At 35.6% G+C, this 16,486-nt stretch overlaps 1 protein-coding gene across 8 annotated transcripts in view; it reads right to left on the reverse strand.

Moving 5' to 3' along the window:
- MAP3K4 (mitogen-activated protein kinase kinase kinase 4) overlaps positions 1 to 16,486 on the reverse strand; it is a 78,359-nt gene that overhangs the window by 22,153 nt on the left and 39,720 nt on the right. For 7 of the 8 annotated variants that reach the window (XR_004749043.1, XM_035319977.1, XM_035319981.1 and 4 more), the window contains exons 5-14: positions 13,561 to 13,707; positions 11,260 to 11,417; positions 10,746 to 10,862; positions 10,225 to 10,324; positions 10,033 to 10,116; positions 8,065 to 8,331; positions 5,944 to 6,093; positions 4,897 to 5,058; positions 3,770 to 3,903; positions 1,900 to 1,978 (exon numbers count right to left, since the gene is read on the reverse strand). Coding sequence is in view for 7 of the 8 variants with exons in the window: in XM_035319977.1 (XP_035175868.1) it covers positions 1,900 to 1,978; positions 3,770 to 3,903; positions 4,897 to 5,058; positions 5,944 to 6,093; positions 8,065 to 8,331; positions 10,033 to 10,116; positions 10,225 to 10,324; positions 10,746 to 10,862; positions 11,260 to 11,417; positions 13,561 to 13,707 (1,398 nt within the window). In the remaining variant the exon portion in view is untranslated. The remainder of the gene's footprint in view (positions 1 to 1,899; positions 1,979 to 3,769; positions 3,904 to 4,896; positions 5,059 to 5,943; positions 6,094 to 8,064; positions 8,332 to 10,032; positions 10,117 to 10,224; positions 10,325 to 10,745; positions 10,863 to 11,259; positions 11,418 to 13,560; positions 13,708 to 16,486) is intronic. The other variant, XM_035319980.1, reaches the window with a different exon arrangement.

The following is a 16,486-nucleotide window of genomic DNA, read 5'->3' on the forward strand; positions in this document are numbered from 1 at the left end:
GCATAGTAAAACTTTCAGGAAAAGATGCTTAATAGGTAGACCACTGAACTTGGGCTCAGGCAATCTGGGATTGATTAGGAGGTGTACTATCTACTGTGCTTATAATCTCAGACAAGTTATTAAATCTTGTGCTGGTTCAATTTACTTGTTAGCACACCAGGGATAAAATATGTCTTCACAATAATGAAATAAAATTATGTTGTTAGGTACAGCTGCTATGAAAACCACTTATATATACCAGTCATTCAGACTAGTCAAAATTTCTTCCAGAAAAAAATCAAAAACTTAATGAAAACTTAAAACTAGAAGTGAGACCAACCAAAAAATAATGATTAAATTGGGTAAAACAAAACAAAAAAGGTTCTTAAACTGTGATTGACATATCTTATCAACCGCGAGTGAGCTCAAATCTATCTCAGCTTTGAATGTAGAGCTCTAAATATGGACTGACATTTTTTTAATGACATCGGGTATTATTTAAATAAGAGATTAGGACTGACATAGGCATTTCTAGGTGAAATGCTGTGGCTTGTTGTTATAGAGGAGTCAGACTATATTACCACAGGAGCTTTACGTGATGCTCTCCAAAACTGAAATCCTCTTTAAGAAAGCAAAAGTTCAGAAACGCAGTTAAGGTTTTAATTTCCTCCTTTTCTCTCTCACTTGTTCAAAGTCTAACTTTAATCTATCTTTGGTAATGTTGGCTCTGAACTGTCTTCTTTGTGCATGTGAAAACTCTGTCATAAAAACATACTATTTGAGGAAGTGTTAAGATAGTTATCAGTCAACAAACTAACAAGTGGGATCGACTGTTAACGCTTCTTTATGGTCACAAGAAGGGATCAATTCCATTTATGGACAAAATTACCAGTTAATGTCAAAGGCCACATCAGATTTTTTGAGCTTCTGTCCTCCTTTGAAGCTTCCCCATAAATACTGAAGAGACATCTAGCAAGACAGCATCACTAAAATTTACACATGCTGCTCTACAAAATAGCAGGTAACCGTCAAATCAGATAAGTAAAGCTATGGGGCTACTTCCTGAAACTACAGTGTTAGTGTCTTAACAACACAAGCTTAACCCTGTCATTTAGGAAGACAACCCTTTCACAACAACATAAACGCAGAATAAAAACGTAACTTACTTGAGAGCTTTTTACAAAAATATATGTAGAAAGAAATAAAACTATATAGTTTCTGTATTAACCAAGACTAATGTGACAGGCCTTTCATAGCACGTCTTGAAATTAATAAGAATTAGAAGCACTGGCACTTGTATTCTGCTACTTTGTGGCAACTGTATTCTCACTTCTCTGTAGTACTGTATCAAGATCAGAGAAATAAATTCTCAGGATTTTATTTCCACAGGAGAAAGGGTAAGGGAGAACACAGAAAAAGACAGCTGTGTTCTACTATTTTTAATAGTAAAAACAAAAGAGAGATGCTCTAAAGTCTGTTTCATGTTGGTACAATCTGAAAATATGCTTTTTGTATGTTTTTTTTTTTTTTTGGGGGGGGGATTCGTACCGTAAGTGAACTTTGGATGCTAACTGAGACTCAGGAGCTCATATTCAGAAATTTATTATAACAACAGCAGATTTTAACTATTTAGTAATGCTGCTATCAAATTTCCCATGAGACAAAGGGAATTGCCTCCCAGGACAGTACAAGCAGACTGTCAGCAATGTGAAAACACTAACACTAGTGGTCATAAGCATACTCTATTCATATTTTTTTATAAACTGAAGAAATGTCATCATCAGTTGTATGCAACAGCAATTGTTTCAGAACCGCATCTGTAGTCAGACACAGCTTTATAAAAGACAACCCTGACAACAGATACTGATAGCTTCACATATATTTAGAAATAAACAACAATGAGAATAATTTATTCCATACCAAGAAGTCATCTTCTGGGAGAGCTGAAATAAATGCCGGTTCAATGGCTTGAAGAAAATCAAAACCTTGAGTTGCCCACCTATCTCAAAGAAAAGAAAAAAAAAAGAACAAAAATTAGGTACTCTCTGACTAAAGCCACCATAAGAATTTCAACATCAAAGAATACTGAATGACATTTATTTTTCCTCTTGCAAGTATGAAAAAAATCTTTGTAAGAAAGTGGATTAATATATAAAAGTTAATATATTTAACTTGCATTAATATTTGCTGAGTTATATGCAGATAAAACATGATTTTAGCAAGGGCACTGTCTAAGTAAGTAGACCCTACTTTATATCTCAGACCCTGAATATTGAGGTATGTACTATCTTGAGGAACAGTATCATCAATTCACTCATAATAAGTTTTAGAATAACAAGCCAAACCACAATGTTCCCTGCCTAAATTCTCATTTGTGAAACAAGATGAAAAGAGTACTAATGATTTCACAAGCATCTGATCAGCAAGAATTGGGCATCTGTGTTTACAGAGCCTGGACTGGTAAAGCATAACAAATAAGTAACTTGGCTAGAATGAGATGTGTCTTTAGCCACCTCCCCCTACCCACCAATACCATTTCCTTTTAGACCTACTAAAATTAGCAGCTGCAATCTACAAAATGCAAGTAATTCGTCACACCGGGCTAACTAGTCTATCCACACATTTCAGACTACCCACTCTTTCCTCCTCTTCTTTCCGCAAGCAAAATAAATAACCTCCAAGAAAGCCTGATCAGCCCTATTCCTTAAGGGAATGAGCAAACCTCAATGACGTGTTGTGATCTGCTAACACAGGTCAATATGAAGCATCTATTTTATAATGCAACAGAATTCTATAAAAGTTCTGACATAACAGCTGCAAAACACTACAAAGCCACCTAAATAAATCAAGCTATGGTATCATTTTTCTTGGGCCACTGTCCCAGTCTCTCTGTTTCCATCCTCAAAATAATGTAAATTCTCTTTTTTTTGTTTTCCCATTAGTGTCCAGCAACAGAGTTTCCCATTAGTATCCTAGCACTGACTGTAAGCACAATTTGAGAGACCAACAACACTCTCAACAGACTGAGGAAACGTACACTCTGATATTTATAATGCAGTTCTAGTTACAAAACTAACTACAGTTTCATGCCATTCAAAGCAGAAAATATTGCCTTTCAACTTCATTTCCTGAAGTGAGGTTACATATAAATTTAAAAGGAGGCTTTGAAATAAACCTGGGAAAGGAATTATTTGCAAGCGTGAGTACTTCAGACTGCAACAAAAACCATCCACAAATACAAAGGCTGAATTCTATTATTTACATGCAATCGTAAATCTGGAGAATTTTCACCAGAGTGGAAACAATTCTTCCTCATCTGTGTGCCATACTTTCAGAAGAGACTAATTGGACGGAGGAGGCTAAGGTTTCTATATGGGCATCGTTTCTGCAACCAGCACAACACTCATTTCTCTCTGAATTATCAGAGAATGACTGTTGCATATTCAGCATTTTTTATTGACTCCTGGTCACATACGACTTTTGTCCTGAGCTGATGACCCTTATCTAGTCTCTGAATTGTTTGAGTCCAACGACCTCCACTTTTTCTTCCCACCTTTTGTCAGCTAACATGAGGCAAGATGTTCAGCAGAAGACTCTGCAAAGCAGCTGCAAGGTTCATTTGGCTTTATGAATTCACAATTCAAATCACTTTCAAAACTCAAGAGACAGAAGCAGCAATAGTTCCAAAGAACTACTTCTAAACAACTGAGCACTGTTCACAGCATGAGAAATCCAGAAGGGCATATAGAAGTAACACAAACTACTATGTCATTGACAAGTTCGCTGTTACCTGGGTCGAGTGCCTCGGCCGCTCTCACATTTTGTTAGCACGTAATTCATCCATTTTCTGGCAAAGCTGATATACTTGTCTCCAATTTTCTGCCTGAATTCTCCAGACATCAGACGAACAACTTCCTTATGGTACTGTATGAAATTAAAGATTACTTTTCACATAGTAATAGCAAGATTAAAAGTACATTCGCAATATCCACTGGAATATTTTCAGGCTAACAAAACTGCAGTATAACAATCACATGCTCTTCTTAAACGAAGTAATTTTACACAAACAGTAGCATATGTATAGAAAGAAACGCAAAAGTATATGATACAAAATGTGTTATAGTGAGAAGTAGCACTTGAGCCATATTGTAATTGTATGCATATGGGCATATGCTTATGTTAAACAAGTTACACAGCATTTAAGAAACATCCCACATGAATATTTTGTTCCATAATCAGAGATTGAACTCAAAGTAGTGTTTATTTTTCATTATATTTCAAGCAAGCTAGGGGAACACAAAAAAACAGCTGTTTTTAAGACTATCCATATTAGTATGTTAGTGTACTATATGATCTTGAAAATAAAACCACAAACAAACAAAACCTTGCAAAGGTCACAGGAATCAAATAATGAAACATTATACTAAATGCAGCTGAACATGACATTTTCTCATCAGCACCGTAGGGAAGACACTCAAAACCTATATTCACTGCATCAAAGAACCACCATAAAATTTGAAAGAAAGGCTCTAATTAAAGTTTTATACTACTCTAGATTGAAAAACAGCAAGAAGAGGAGTTACACAATGATATTCAATACCTAAGGATATTTCTAATTTCATCTAAAATGTAGACAGCATAGCCTGCAAGACTACACTTGAATTTAGCAAGTTGTTAAAGCTTTTTTTACAGTTTCAGACTGCTAATTGGAGTCTGAACATAATAGATCTCTTCCTCTACAATCTTTTTCACACATTTCTCTCACAACCCATACTTTGAAAATGTTCTGCTAGAATTATTCCTATTTCCACAGAGTTAATTACCTTATTTGCACCACTGCAAAGACACAAACTTCAACTGGGTTCCCTTACAAATCCACAGAACAAATAATATTTTCATTAAATTTTGTTTCCTTACCTCAAACCCAAAATTATAACCCTGAATCATGGCTTCCCGGTAGTACTGCTGCAAAGTGGCAGATTCAGATTCATCAACTTCAGCATCGAACTCAGATGTGAACATATGATCAACTCTGTCAATGGCACTGCTTATCTTATTGCATAGCTGCAACGCATCATTCTAAACAACAAAAAGGGATGGGGGAAATCAAGTTATTATTTATATTCTGTATCTGAATAGGATTGAGGCAAACATGAATCTGATAATTACATTATATTAAATGTAAACGCATTTTAATGTCATCACAATTCCTTCAGCCCCCCAAAAAACACTTTCCAGCACTTGCACTAAGGAAGTCTTATCATGAACTGAAGTACTGCAATTCAGTTTGCTTGTGTGAGACTAATTTTAAAAACAAAAAAAAGCCAAGGAAAACAAAAGAAAGAAACAAGAAAATGAGTTGTACTATCTGTAACTTGACCAAGCCTTTGGTGGCATTTTCACCGTGCTACGTGGGCACAGCCTCTACTGAATTCAGGAGAAAATGTAGGTCCCTAAAATTGCAACTTCAACAGAATAACACTTTTATTTTCTGGATCTTTCAAAAAAAACAATCAATCAATCTAACAAACAAAAAGCCAGACAGAGGCCTGCTCACTTGCACATCACATGCAGCCATCCTCTCCAAATATGGAAAAAAAAGTTGTTCCTTACAGATCGTGCATTTTGATAGATTTTATTTCTTATCAAATCACTTTCTTTCAATTTAATAATCCAATCATATGAATATGTATTTATTCTGTTGCTATATTTCTATCACATTACAGACTTGTTTTCCACTTAAATAGCACAAAGATTATTATACCAGCATTGCTCAAAAATACAGTCCCGAATCCTCTGCGAAAACAGAATGAAAATTCTACTAAAAATAAATTCCAATGAGGTTGCATAAATTACAGTTGTAGAATGTCATCAGCATTGCAATCTAGTCTCTTTGTACATTTCTAGTCATCAGTGACTGAAGTAAATTCAATTTTTACTGAGATAATCTGGAAAACTGCTTACCTTTAGCTGTTGCAGAGCTTTGGCAATGACTGGTTGGCTGGATGTCTGTTCCTGGTGCAGTGATACGAGCCCTTCAATAGACTGCTGGAAAGCTTTTCGCTGACTCACAAGGTGGGCAGACTGAATGACTACAAGGAGGAGGTTGTCAACCTAGGAATACAAGATACCACTCGTTCTTATAAACAAAACTTTCTCCATAAAAGCATGTCCTGTATTGGCAAATTCCAATTTGTTATTTTGGGAATTCTAATGTATTAATGGCCTCTCTCTTTGCTACTCATGTAAATCCTTAATTCACACAGAAAAGCTTGATGCTGGCAACAGAACTTGATAAATACTCACCTTACTAAGCAGTGGTCTACAAAGGCAAATGCCACAGCACGTTTTCAAAGAGAATATACTATTATTCATTTCTGGAAAAGTGATTACCTTTTTGAAATTTTGGAAACATTGTATTATAAATTATCTTCAAAAGAGTTACGTACAGCCAGTATCTAAGTAAAATAATTACACTTTCTCCAGGCAGGCGGAAGTAATAGTCGTGATAAATAAAGAGGGCTTATCCAAATAAGGTAATACATTTCAGAACAAAAAACCTATTATGGAAAATTGAAAACCATATATTTACCACATGATCTTTGCTCAAATTTTGAAAATTATTCGAATGTAAATGTAAGAGTATGTTTTGAAAACCAGAGCTGTGACATTGCAGAAGTCTGTAAAAGTACCCAGAATAACAGATGGTGCTTCCTTTGCTGTGGCAGTATGGTTTATATCCTACGTTGTCAATTTCAAATTAAGAAAAGGCAGCTGAAACATGTTACTCAGAAAATGAGGCCCATTTCATCCTGATTTTCAGTATCTTCCCACCAAACAATATTTTCATAGTCAAAATTCATTAAATATTCATGGGATACTTCTATTTTATGAATATTTTTTAAATAACAAATTGCATTTTCTCTAGTTTACAATCAGAGCATGCTATTTAAAATACAAACACAACCTTTCTGAAGAAATTTTTACCTCCTAACATTACAGTATAGAATTTTAAAAAATAATAGTAATCAATGTTATATACACATACACGTAACACATCCACAATATATTATCTGGATTTATATGTGTCAGATGGGATACCATATGCAAACCGCATTCCGTCTTTTGCTGGTTTTGGTTTTGTTTTCTGCATGAAATATTAACTTTAGTAGAAGTCCAATGGAACTCTAAAACTTAATCAAAAGCTTTTTTGTTGTTGGTTGTGTTTTTTGGTGTTTTGTTTCTTTAAAAAAAAAAACAAAAAAAAACTTGTTCAGTCTGGACAACAGACAGACAAGAAACAACATTTTTGCACATAACAATCAGTGGTGTATACAGGAGTGATTTTTTCAACTGCCTATAGTTGTAGGAGCCCTCAGAACATCAGAGGCCAGGCACAGGGATATGGAAAGTCACTCTGTTGGTGGACAGTAGAGCCCATTTATGGTAGGGATCTAAGGAACTGCATGACATACCAAAAGGAAAATTCACTTGGCTTAACATAAGGGCATGAGAACAGGATGGGCAGGGAGTTGCAGCTGGCTCAGATACTTTAGCATAGCAGAACTACTGGCAGGAACTCCCGTTGGCTTGGGATGAAGGAAAGTATGACTGGAAATATTTCTTCCTGAAGAACTGCTGAACATCCAGAAGCTCCACAGAAATTTTACTTTAAATGTCACAATTTATCCAAGATTGAAAGTAATCTATTTCATGCCTCAGTGTGTGGAAAGCACACAACAGCCATACATTCTTGAAGACTGGTGAGTTCTTAATAAAACATGAAGTGATTAAGTCTGACCCATCTTTGTGATACTGAACTAGATATATAAAATAGCTCTTTATTATAAAAATCCATCCCTGAAACATTGCAGAGATTAACCCTTTTAAGAAATGTTAAAATCCAATGAATTTACTACTTGGACTAACACAGCTAAGAATCATTCCTATACTTTAAATTAATTTATTACCTACAAAAGGAAATATGCCTCACTTAAATTACTGTGGTTAATCTGAAAGGAGAAGCATTCACAGTGTGGAAATCACATAAGCAGGAAAAAAAAAAAAAAAAAGAGAGAAACCCACCTGTATGCTCCTCAGTGTATCAACAGTTTCCACTTGTGGCACTACTTTGACTGGCTGGCCCTCCCATGCACTCCAGCTGTCATCTAATTCATGGTCTTTGTCACTGTGCTTGGTCATTAGTAAATAAGCCTCATATGCAACCTCGTCAGAATCCTTTGAGCAATCTTTTCCAGCAGCTGCATTTAGGAGCTGCAAAATCACAGATTTTTCCCCTGAAATATTGTTTGGGACGAATACTTGTAAATTCTCAAGTCCAGGGATTTGTACCTGTAGAAGAAAATAAAATGATACTGAATGAGCAAATTTCACTTTCTCCTGAGATACATAGAATATATGTATGTGTTATCTCATTTAAACAACAGAAAAAGTTTTAATCTTAAGTAGCTGTGCAGTATACATATTTAAACAATATTTTTAACCAAGTCAGGAATCAGAAGAAGACTGTGAAAACAGCAAATTAGTTGATCCTGTGATCTGTCATTAGGTAACTGACTTAAGAGTGCAGTTTAGTTCTCTCTTTTCAGATTTCGATGCCATCAAGTTAAGACAAAACAATACAGTCAACATTTTTACCAATAGGGAGACGTATTTAATAACTAAGACCGATATTATCCATAGCTCAAAATAAAAACTGTTAAGTTGTTAATGAAATGTAAAATAGTTTCCCAAAACTAATGAGCATTTGATTGAAAAGGTTGTTAAAAATTTCAACTCCCTGCATGATGTTCAAGGGCCAATATATGAAATACTGATCATCAAAATGTGTGTCATTTTGAGAATTCAAAAAAGGGCATAAAAACAGATAAATCTTAGACCATACAATATATTATTTAACCCACTTGCTCACAGATTTTTCAAGCTCAAAATTCAATTTTTTCTCCAAAAATGTTCATATGAACTATGATACTGCCTTTAACAAAATCCATTATCATTTATTAAAGCAGCCAAGAGTGCTAGGAAAAATTACTTTTAAAAAGTAAACATAAACTGAAAATTTCCCTGACTGTTCTCCCCCTCTTAATTTACAGACTATAGTCCTGCTAAGCCAGACTTTAAAAAAAAAAAATGGCCTATGTTGGAAGGGACCTCTGGAGGTCATCTGGTCCAAAACAGTTTTATCCATGTATTTAACAACCCTTGATATGCATCTCTGCCACGAGCTTGTCTATCTTCCATCAAACCAATGTCCACTTTTAGCTATCACTTATATAAATCCAACAGGAATTTTGCCATGCAAAAGTTAGTAGATTATTACCCAGTTGGGAATTACGTATTTTAAATGTACCTAAGGACAAAAAAGTGCAGCAGATCCAAATAAATTTAACCCATTGAAGCAGTTGATTTATTTAAATTCAAACTATACTAAGGACCAGTTGACCTGTCTTTATTATTGTTTAGACCAGTCTTTATTATAGCATAGACCAGTTCCAATAAAGCGTGAAACTGTATGTGTGGGAATTTATAGTGCTGTAAACATCAGGCAGCAATGCACAACAGATTTAACTTAACTTTGCTGTGCAACAGTTCTAGCAACAGTTACTTGCACTTAGAGATATTTAGATAATGCCTTCAATAACATGCTTTAGCTTCTGGTTATCCCTGAAGTGGTTAGGCAGTTGGACTCAACAATCTTTGAAGGTCCCTTCCAACTGAACTATTCTATTCTGTTCATCTGGAACACAGCACAGACCCTGCATTTCTCACATTCTTAGCACTCTCATGCAAGCAAGCTAGAGCACAGCTCCACTATAATACTGTTGCTTTATAAAAGCTACAGGCTAACATTCTCACACACACGAACACATGCAAAGAAAATAATTCTACTGACACAATTCAGTACTAAATACACTACATTCAAAATGTTGAGATACAGATGCCACATGAAAAAATTGAAAGTATGTATATAAATATCCTTTGATTTTTGCTTAGCATCCCCACTCTAACTTCATGCCTCTCAACTGAATTTACCTTCACATACTCTTTTGTTTTCAGAGCGTTGAGTAGATCTCGGACAGGGGCTGACAATGCAAACTCTGCTGCTATTTCAAGGTCCTAAAAGCAACAACAAAACAAAAGAATATCCTTTAAACTGAATTTATTTCAAACATATAAATAAAAGTGAATATCAGGAAGGTACATGAAGCCCTTCCGTTAACATACCTTCCTCAGCATTTTAGCAAATCCAAGAGCTTTGGAGGCCCTTTCTCTAGCCTCATGAAACAATTCTTTGAGTGCTCGGCTGGTCTCTATAACAGACCTCCTGCAATATTGATAGAAATGATGTGACAATGCATTAATAAACCATGTTACATTTACATAAGTATTAGAAAAAAAAAATATACATATATCAATAGAAAGAACATAGGAAAAAATATTTATAAGCAGCTGATTGAAATCAATTAAGCTTTGCAGGCACATTTTTGATATGAATATAAAAATAGAATTTAAAGAACATTAGATAAACAATTTCTGATACCCTGAATTAAAAGAAGGTTATTAGGTTTCAAGTGCACAAAATAATGATTCGTTATTACTACATACAGAAATATCAGCAAGAAAGCCCACAGAGTCTTGCATTTATTAAGTTTTCATTCTAAGAATTAAAATGCAGTAAGTACCTGTCAGGGGTAAAGAAACACGAGTAAGTGTGCTTATTATTATTAAGCCAAAGGGCTTAATACCTTATTTCATCTGATGCAGTACTGTCATCGGCACTGGCCCAAAATTCATCACAACTGTCTTGTAGTCCAGAATCTAAAAATATTCCTGTAGATTTCAGCAGCATTCCTGCAATATCACTGTAGCAACAGAAATGGTGGAACTTCAGTCTTATTCAGGTAGCACAGCACCTTAAATTTCTTCCTACTCTGTCCAAGACAAGAGAGCCGTGTTGCCAAGTCCGCCTGCAGAAACAAGCAGCATCTTGGGGGCCCCTCAGTTACTCTACATGCACAGGGCTAGCAGGAACAGGGACTTTCCACAGAAGCAGTCATTCCGGTCATAGCCAGAGTACGAGCAATCTACACTTATTGGATCCTGCAGTTACTGTCATTGTAATATTCCAATAGTTCACAGAAAGACTATCAACTGCTCACTAGGGCCTCAAGAAACCCAGTCTGGGAACCCTGAACAATTACTGACTTCAATAAATATCTGGTATAAATCAGCATCATAAGCGGAGTAATTAAAACCTACCAGAATAGTTTTCCAGCTTGAGCTTCTCCTCCTCTTATATAAGGAGTTATTTCTTTGGTGAAATTCCATTCTTCCTCTAGGAGATTTTTTAAACTATGAGACGCTTGAGGTAACTGCTGTAGCATTTGGATCCAGCTTCGCATATAATCAAAGTAAACCTGCATGCAGAAAGGGACAATTTAAACAGAAATTGTTACTCAATATGTAAATAAGAACAACAACTTCTCAAAACAAGAAACAATCTTAATATTATATAATTAGTAGAGAACATCTCTAGATTTTTGGTTTGCTGTGAGTGAGAATGAGCTACATGTTTCCACATAGAGGGTACAATTTACGACTCGGGAAATAAAAAACGCTGCTGAAATATTTAATACCATCTACTCTCCACAATTCTTTTCTGAAATACCTGGCTTGCTGTCCTGCAATTCACCATCATATTGGTGAATACACAGTGGCTAGGGTTATTTAAAGCAGAACTGCTGAAAAACATTTTCTAAATCTTTTATTAACTGGAAAACTCCTAAAAAATTTATGTGAATGTACCCTCCTGGGTATGGCTAAGTGCAGTGAACAGGTCTGTAAGATTCTGCATTATACCTTGTATCCATTTATATCAAGTCTTACCTCTCTCCTTTATTTCATTATTATTTTAAACCAACATAAAAATCCCATTAAGTACAATTCTTCTTCAAACATTTCTTCTTCAAACATTTGCCCTCAGGCATAGTAATGAATGCAATAATAATAATATTAGCGGCTATTTAATCATATGTTTTAGTTGGATAATCCATAGTATCAACAAATGTTCCTCATTAGAAGCTGATGAAACTTCCTATTTGTTTCAGTTATTTTCAGATCACAGTGTTATGCCAAGATAAGGAAAACCTTAAAACTTTACTCTGGGTTAGGTAGGGGCTGTGTTTATCTCAGTCTGTAGCTCCATTCCTGATTTTATTTAATTTTTCTTTCACTCCTAGCCCAGCCCCTCTTCCAGTACTCTCCTTAGATAGTGTGCCTGCCTATACCAGGAGCACATAAAGAAAGACAAATACTAAGTTCTGCATGCCCCCTCCCAGCCCTCATTAATCCTATCTTAGCCTTCTGATCTCCTTCAAGTTTTCCCTATCCCTATGTTCAGTTCAGATCTTTGCAGCCCTCTTTGCCCCTTTGTCCCAATCTTCTGAAAATCTTGACCACTGGCATCCAATTGTTCTCCACTGCAGCTGCCACTACAATAAACTGCAACTCTGAGTAGACACAAACTGGTTCTTAGAAGTCTGATAAAGTTATTCTAACTTAGACAATCCTGCCACCATCCCTTTCACAACTTATGAGAAGTGAGATAGATCCTTATACAATTAAAACTGACATCAAAGTTCAAGCTCTTGCCTTACAGCGCAAAAACACTACAGCTGCCTAACAAAATAGGTGAGGAACTTCAAAACAGACAAGGTGAATCATTTTCCTTTTACCTTGCCAGGTCATTTCTGCTGGAAGTTTCTACAAATTTCAGATGGAGATAAAGGCAGACATGCTGCATAAGAATCTTTAGGTAGAACAGTGTATTTTTACTGTTATAGGCAACAAGAAGCACATAACAGGAAAATCCATGCACCCTCAACAACAGATGGTACCAAAAGCTCTGCCTATAAAACACTAATAATAAAGTACTGAGGTAAATCTTCTTGTTCTTTGGTTTTGTTTTCCACAGAACAGTGAGGACTAAACTCGAACAACTCATTAAAAATAAAAATCAGTCACATACAAGGGAACAATAAATTAAATTTACTTGGGAGGAAGCTTTCCTTTGCTATTATTCAGAGGCCAAGCATTTATCTAGAAAATACTTCTTTGTGTTTCGCTTATTGCAATAAAGAACACTCATTAGAAATAAGGCACCTTTCATGGATGAATGCAATACCAAAGTATTAAAACACAATGTTAATCAAAATTGCTTTTTTTATTCACTACAAAAAGGTTATTAAACGCTTAAATGTTTAATATGCAATTTACAAGTCTATCTATAAAGCATTTTATTGTAAAAACATGCTATTTACAGACCTACTGTTCCACAGTCCCGTAAACAAAGAATTGGTATTGTCTTTGTAATGGTAACTTGTTAAAAATGGCTATTATATTGCAAGTCCATTAAAAGAATAACAGTATGTTAATGTAGCACAACAGCAACAAAAAATTAGCAAGACCTTTATCCACCAGGAACAACAGATTTCTACAAGCAGTATTCTGACCAACACACTTAACTAGAACTCCAAATGCATTCTCTTTTTTGCAGCTTACCATTAACATTTTATGAAGGTCCTCTTCGAAAGCATCAATGTTGCAATCAATCGTTTGCAAGTCATCTAACACCTCACGTAACATAAACTGGTAATATTGCTTCATTAACAGGCCACCCTTCAGAACCTCTTTACACTCTCTCACTAGCTGCAAGAGAAAAATCCAAAAACTGTCATCAGTCAGGACACTACTTTTAAATTGTCCCTGGGACGTGAAAGTTTAATCTGTCAGACACTTTTGTCTTAGTTTATCACTAAGTAATTTCTAAAAGCTTTTAGAAATCAGTACAGTCACTCTGTACGTCTCCAGGAGAGATCTGTACTAGTTTTCCAGGACTATCTAATTGCCATCACGCCAACTGCCACGTAACAGTGGCACTGAGATGGGGGCAGACATTTCAGATTTCATTCACCACATGGGGCCACAGCAAGCAACTTGTTGAATAGTTTAAAACTTCAGAAGTGGGCAAATGGCCTCACAACCACAAAATCCCACTTAAAACAGAAGCAAGTCAGGAATAACACACAGCATATTTGACAGACACTTGGAGACTTATGAGAAATATTTTATTACAGGAATTTCATTTTCAATCTATCAGTCAGGTGTCCACAACCCTAAAACCTGTACCTGAAAAATAGTTGGTATTCCTTTTGCTGTTTCGCTTGAAAAGGCTGAAATCAGGCAACAGATCTGTTCAACAATAGAAGAAGTCTTGCTTTTGGCAAACAGCTGCCAACCCTGCCTGAAAGCTTGCAGCTTTTTCAAGCAACAGGCACAACCACAAACACAGGAAGACAAAACAGACTGCAAACCCACACAAACAAATGCCTCTTTCAGAAGCCCTTCCAGTGCTAAGTGTGTATTCTGTGTGAAATTATCTTCAGTCTGACACCCCCTGGCCTGTTCTCAGCACCGACTTCAGTAAATCAAGAGTCTGAGATCAAGGGAGTGAAGAGAGAGTTTCATCTGGGGGGTCAGAGGGAATGGAGTTAGTTGTTGATTGGTTAACCAGATTTTTAAACTTCTGTAATGGCTTTCCTGACGAAAGAAAATATCAGTATCTCAATGTATGAGAAAGCACAACGTCATGAAAGCATTATTAATATGACAAGAGTTCTTTGGGATCTTTCATGGGCCAAAACACATTACACTGCATCCCTTCAGCAGGCAGGGGAAGCAAGGGCAACATTCTAAACTCTTTAAGCTCTGGTCTAAGATTTGTCAATAGTTAACAGGGAAAAGGGGAAAAAATAATTCATTGTAATGTGGAAATCTAAAAATTAGACATTTATACCCCTAATGTGTCATATATTTAAAAACGGAAGTGTATTCTTCGCTCTCCACTCAATCACATACAGTGTACACAGTGCTCATTTATTGTTTCATTTTGCGCTTGGATCCACTAAGAAAAACATAATTTGTTCAAATAGTTTAAAATTGGTATCTAACTACTCATTATTCAAAGAGACAGCTAGGACTTAGCAGTATCGTTTGTCCACAACACTTTACTATTTATTATTGTATACTTTACAGGTACTGGCAAAGTCTTCTAAACCCTGCAAAGAGTATAATTTGTCTATTCAGAAATAAAATATTATTAAAACATCACTAAAAAGAGATATATTTTTTTTTAATAACATTGCCATACACTAAGGTGTAGTGTTATTGAACAACAGAACACGGGATTTACAAGCAAACAAACAAAACCTTATAAAGCTACTTTTAAGTGTCAACTCTTGGAACAGAAACTCACAAGACAACTCACAAGTCAAAAATATGGTCTGTAAGGAGCACACTACAGAATGTGCACCTCACTTAAGCCGAAAATATTAGAGCTGTTATTGGTTTCTTTGATGAGTCACTTTTCTTTAGGGAGTTTGTAGAATAATTTCTTTTCTGCAGAGAAGATGGGGGTAGGTCACAGAGCCTCCAGAGTACTGTACTTTAAAGTGAGCAGGCTTCTCGTAAGACTTTTTTTTCTAAATATTTACCTGACATATAAATTAGTTATCTGTCATACTTACAGTATGCTACAGTGCTTGTACTTACAGACTTAATGGGTCTTGAAGAAGAAGAAATTATATAAATAGCATTTTTCTAGCACAGTACCCTACAATCTGGAACTAAATATCTTTTGTGTATAGACCTTATTTTTCCACTGACTTTTATAAGGAAGAATCTTTTGCAACATGCCATATCATCTATGGAATGCTGCAAACCTTTGGAATATGCAAACTAGTGTGAAAAAAAAAAAACACAAAGAGATCTGATAGCTATTTTGCAGAAGATCATGGTGCAGTAAGAAACCTGATGCAGGTTTAAACTGACAAAAAGTGTCTGATTTAACCACCTAACAGAAATCAAGCATGTGCACATGCACACATACACACACCCTCCACTTGTTAGCACAAATTCAGGACTGGTGAGAACCAACTGAACTGTTGAAGAACTACGTTGCCATCATGTAATGGCAAACTGTCAAAGAGGACAGCTCTCTCTAAAAAGTAATATAAGCAGGACCACAAAAGCTATTGATGAAAATGAAAGACAAGATGGTTCAGAAAGGGAAGCTAGTGATAAAGGAGAAGAGAAAAAGTACACTGCTGGAAGCATATAATCTGCGCTGTTTTCCTTTTTTTTTTTTTTTTAATAATTTTACTTGCAAAATCTGATTTAATTTTAATTTTATTTTTAACAGAGTTGACTTGCTACTAGTCAAAAAATTTATCATCACCTTGGAAAAACTGAGTATCAGGACTACCATGCCTGATCAGTCCTGCTACATATTTTAAATGGTACCAAAAGGTAGGAGACACTTAAAGGTCTCAGCAGCCCAAATGCCACCTGTAGAGTGATCACAACAGAAATGGAACTTCACTGTTGCTACATGAAGAATGATTCAAGGGATTGGGTTTGCTCAACCTAG

Source organism: Oxyura jamaicensis, chromosome 3, assembly GCF_011077185.1.
Source record: "Oxyura jamaicensis isolate SHBP4307 breed ruddy duck chromosome 3, BPBGC_Ojam_1.0, whole genome shotgun sequence".
Lineage (NCBI taxonomy): Eukaryota > Metazoa > Chordata > Aves > Anseriformes > Anatidae > Oxyura > Oxyura jamaicensis.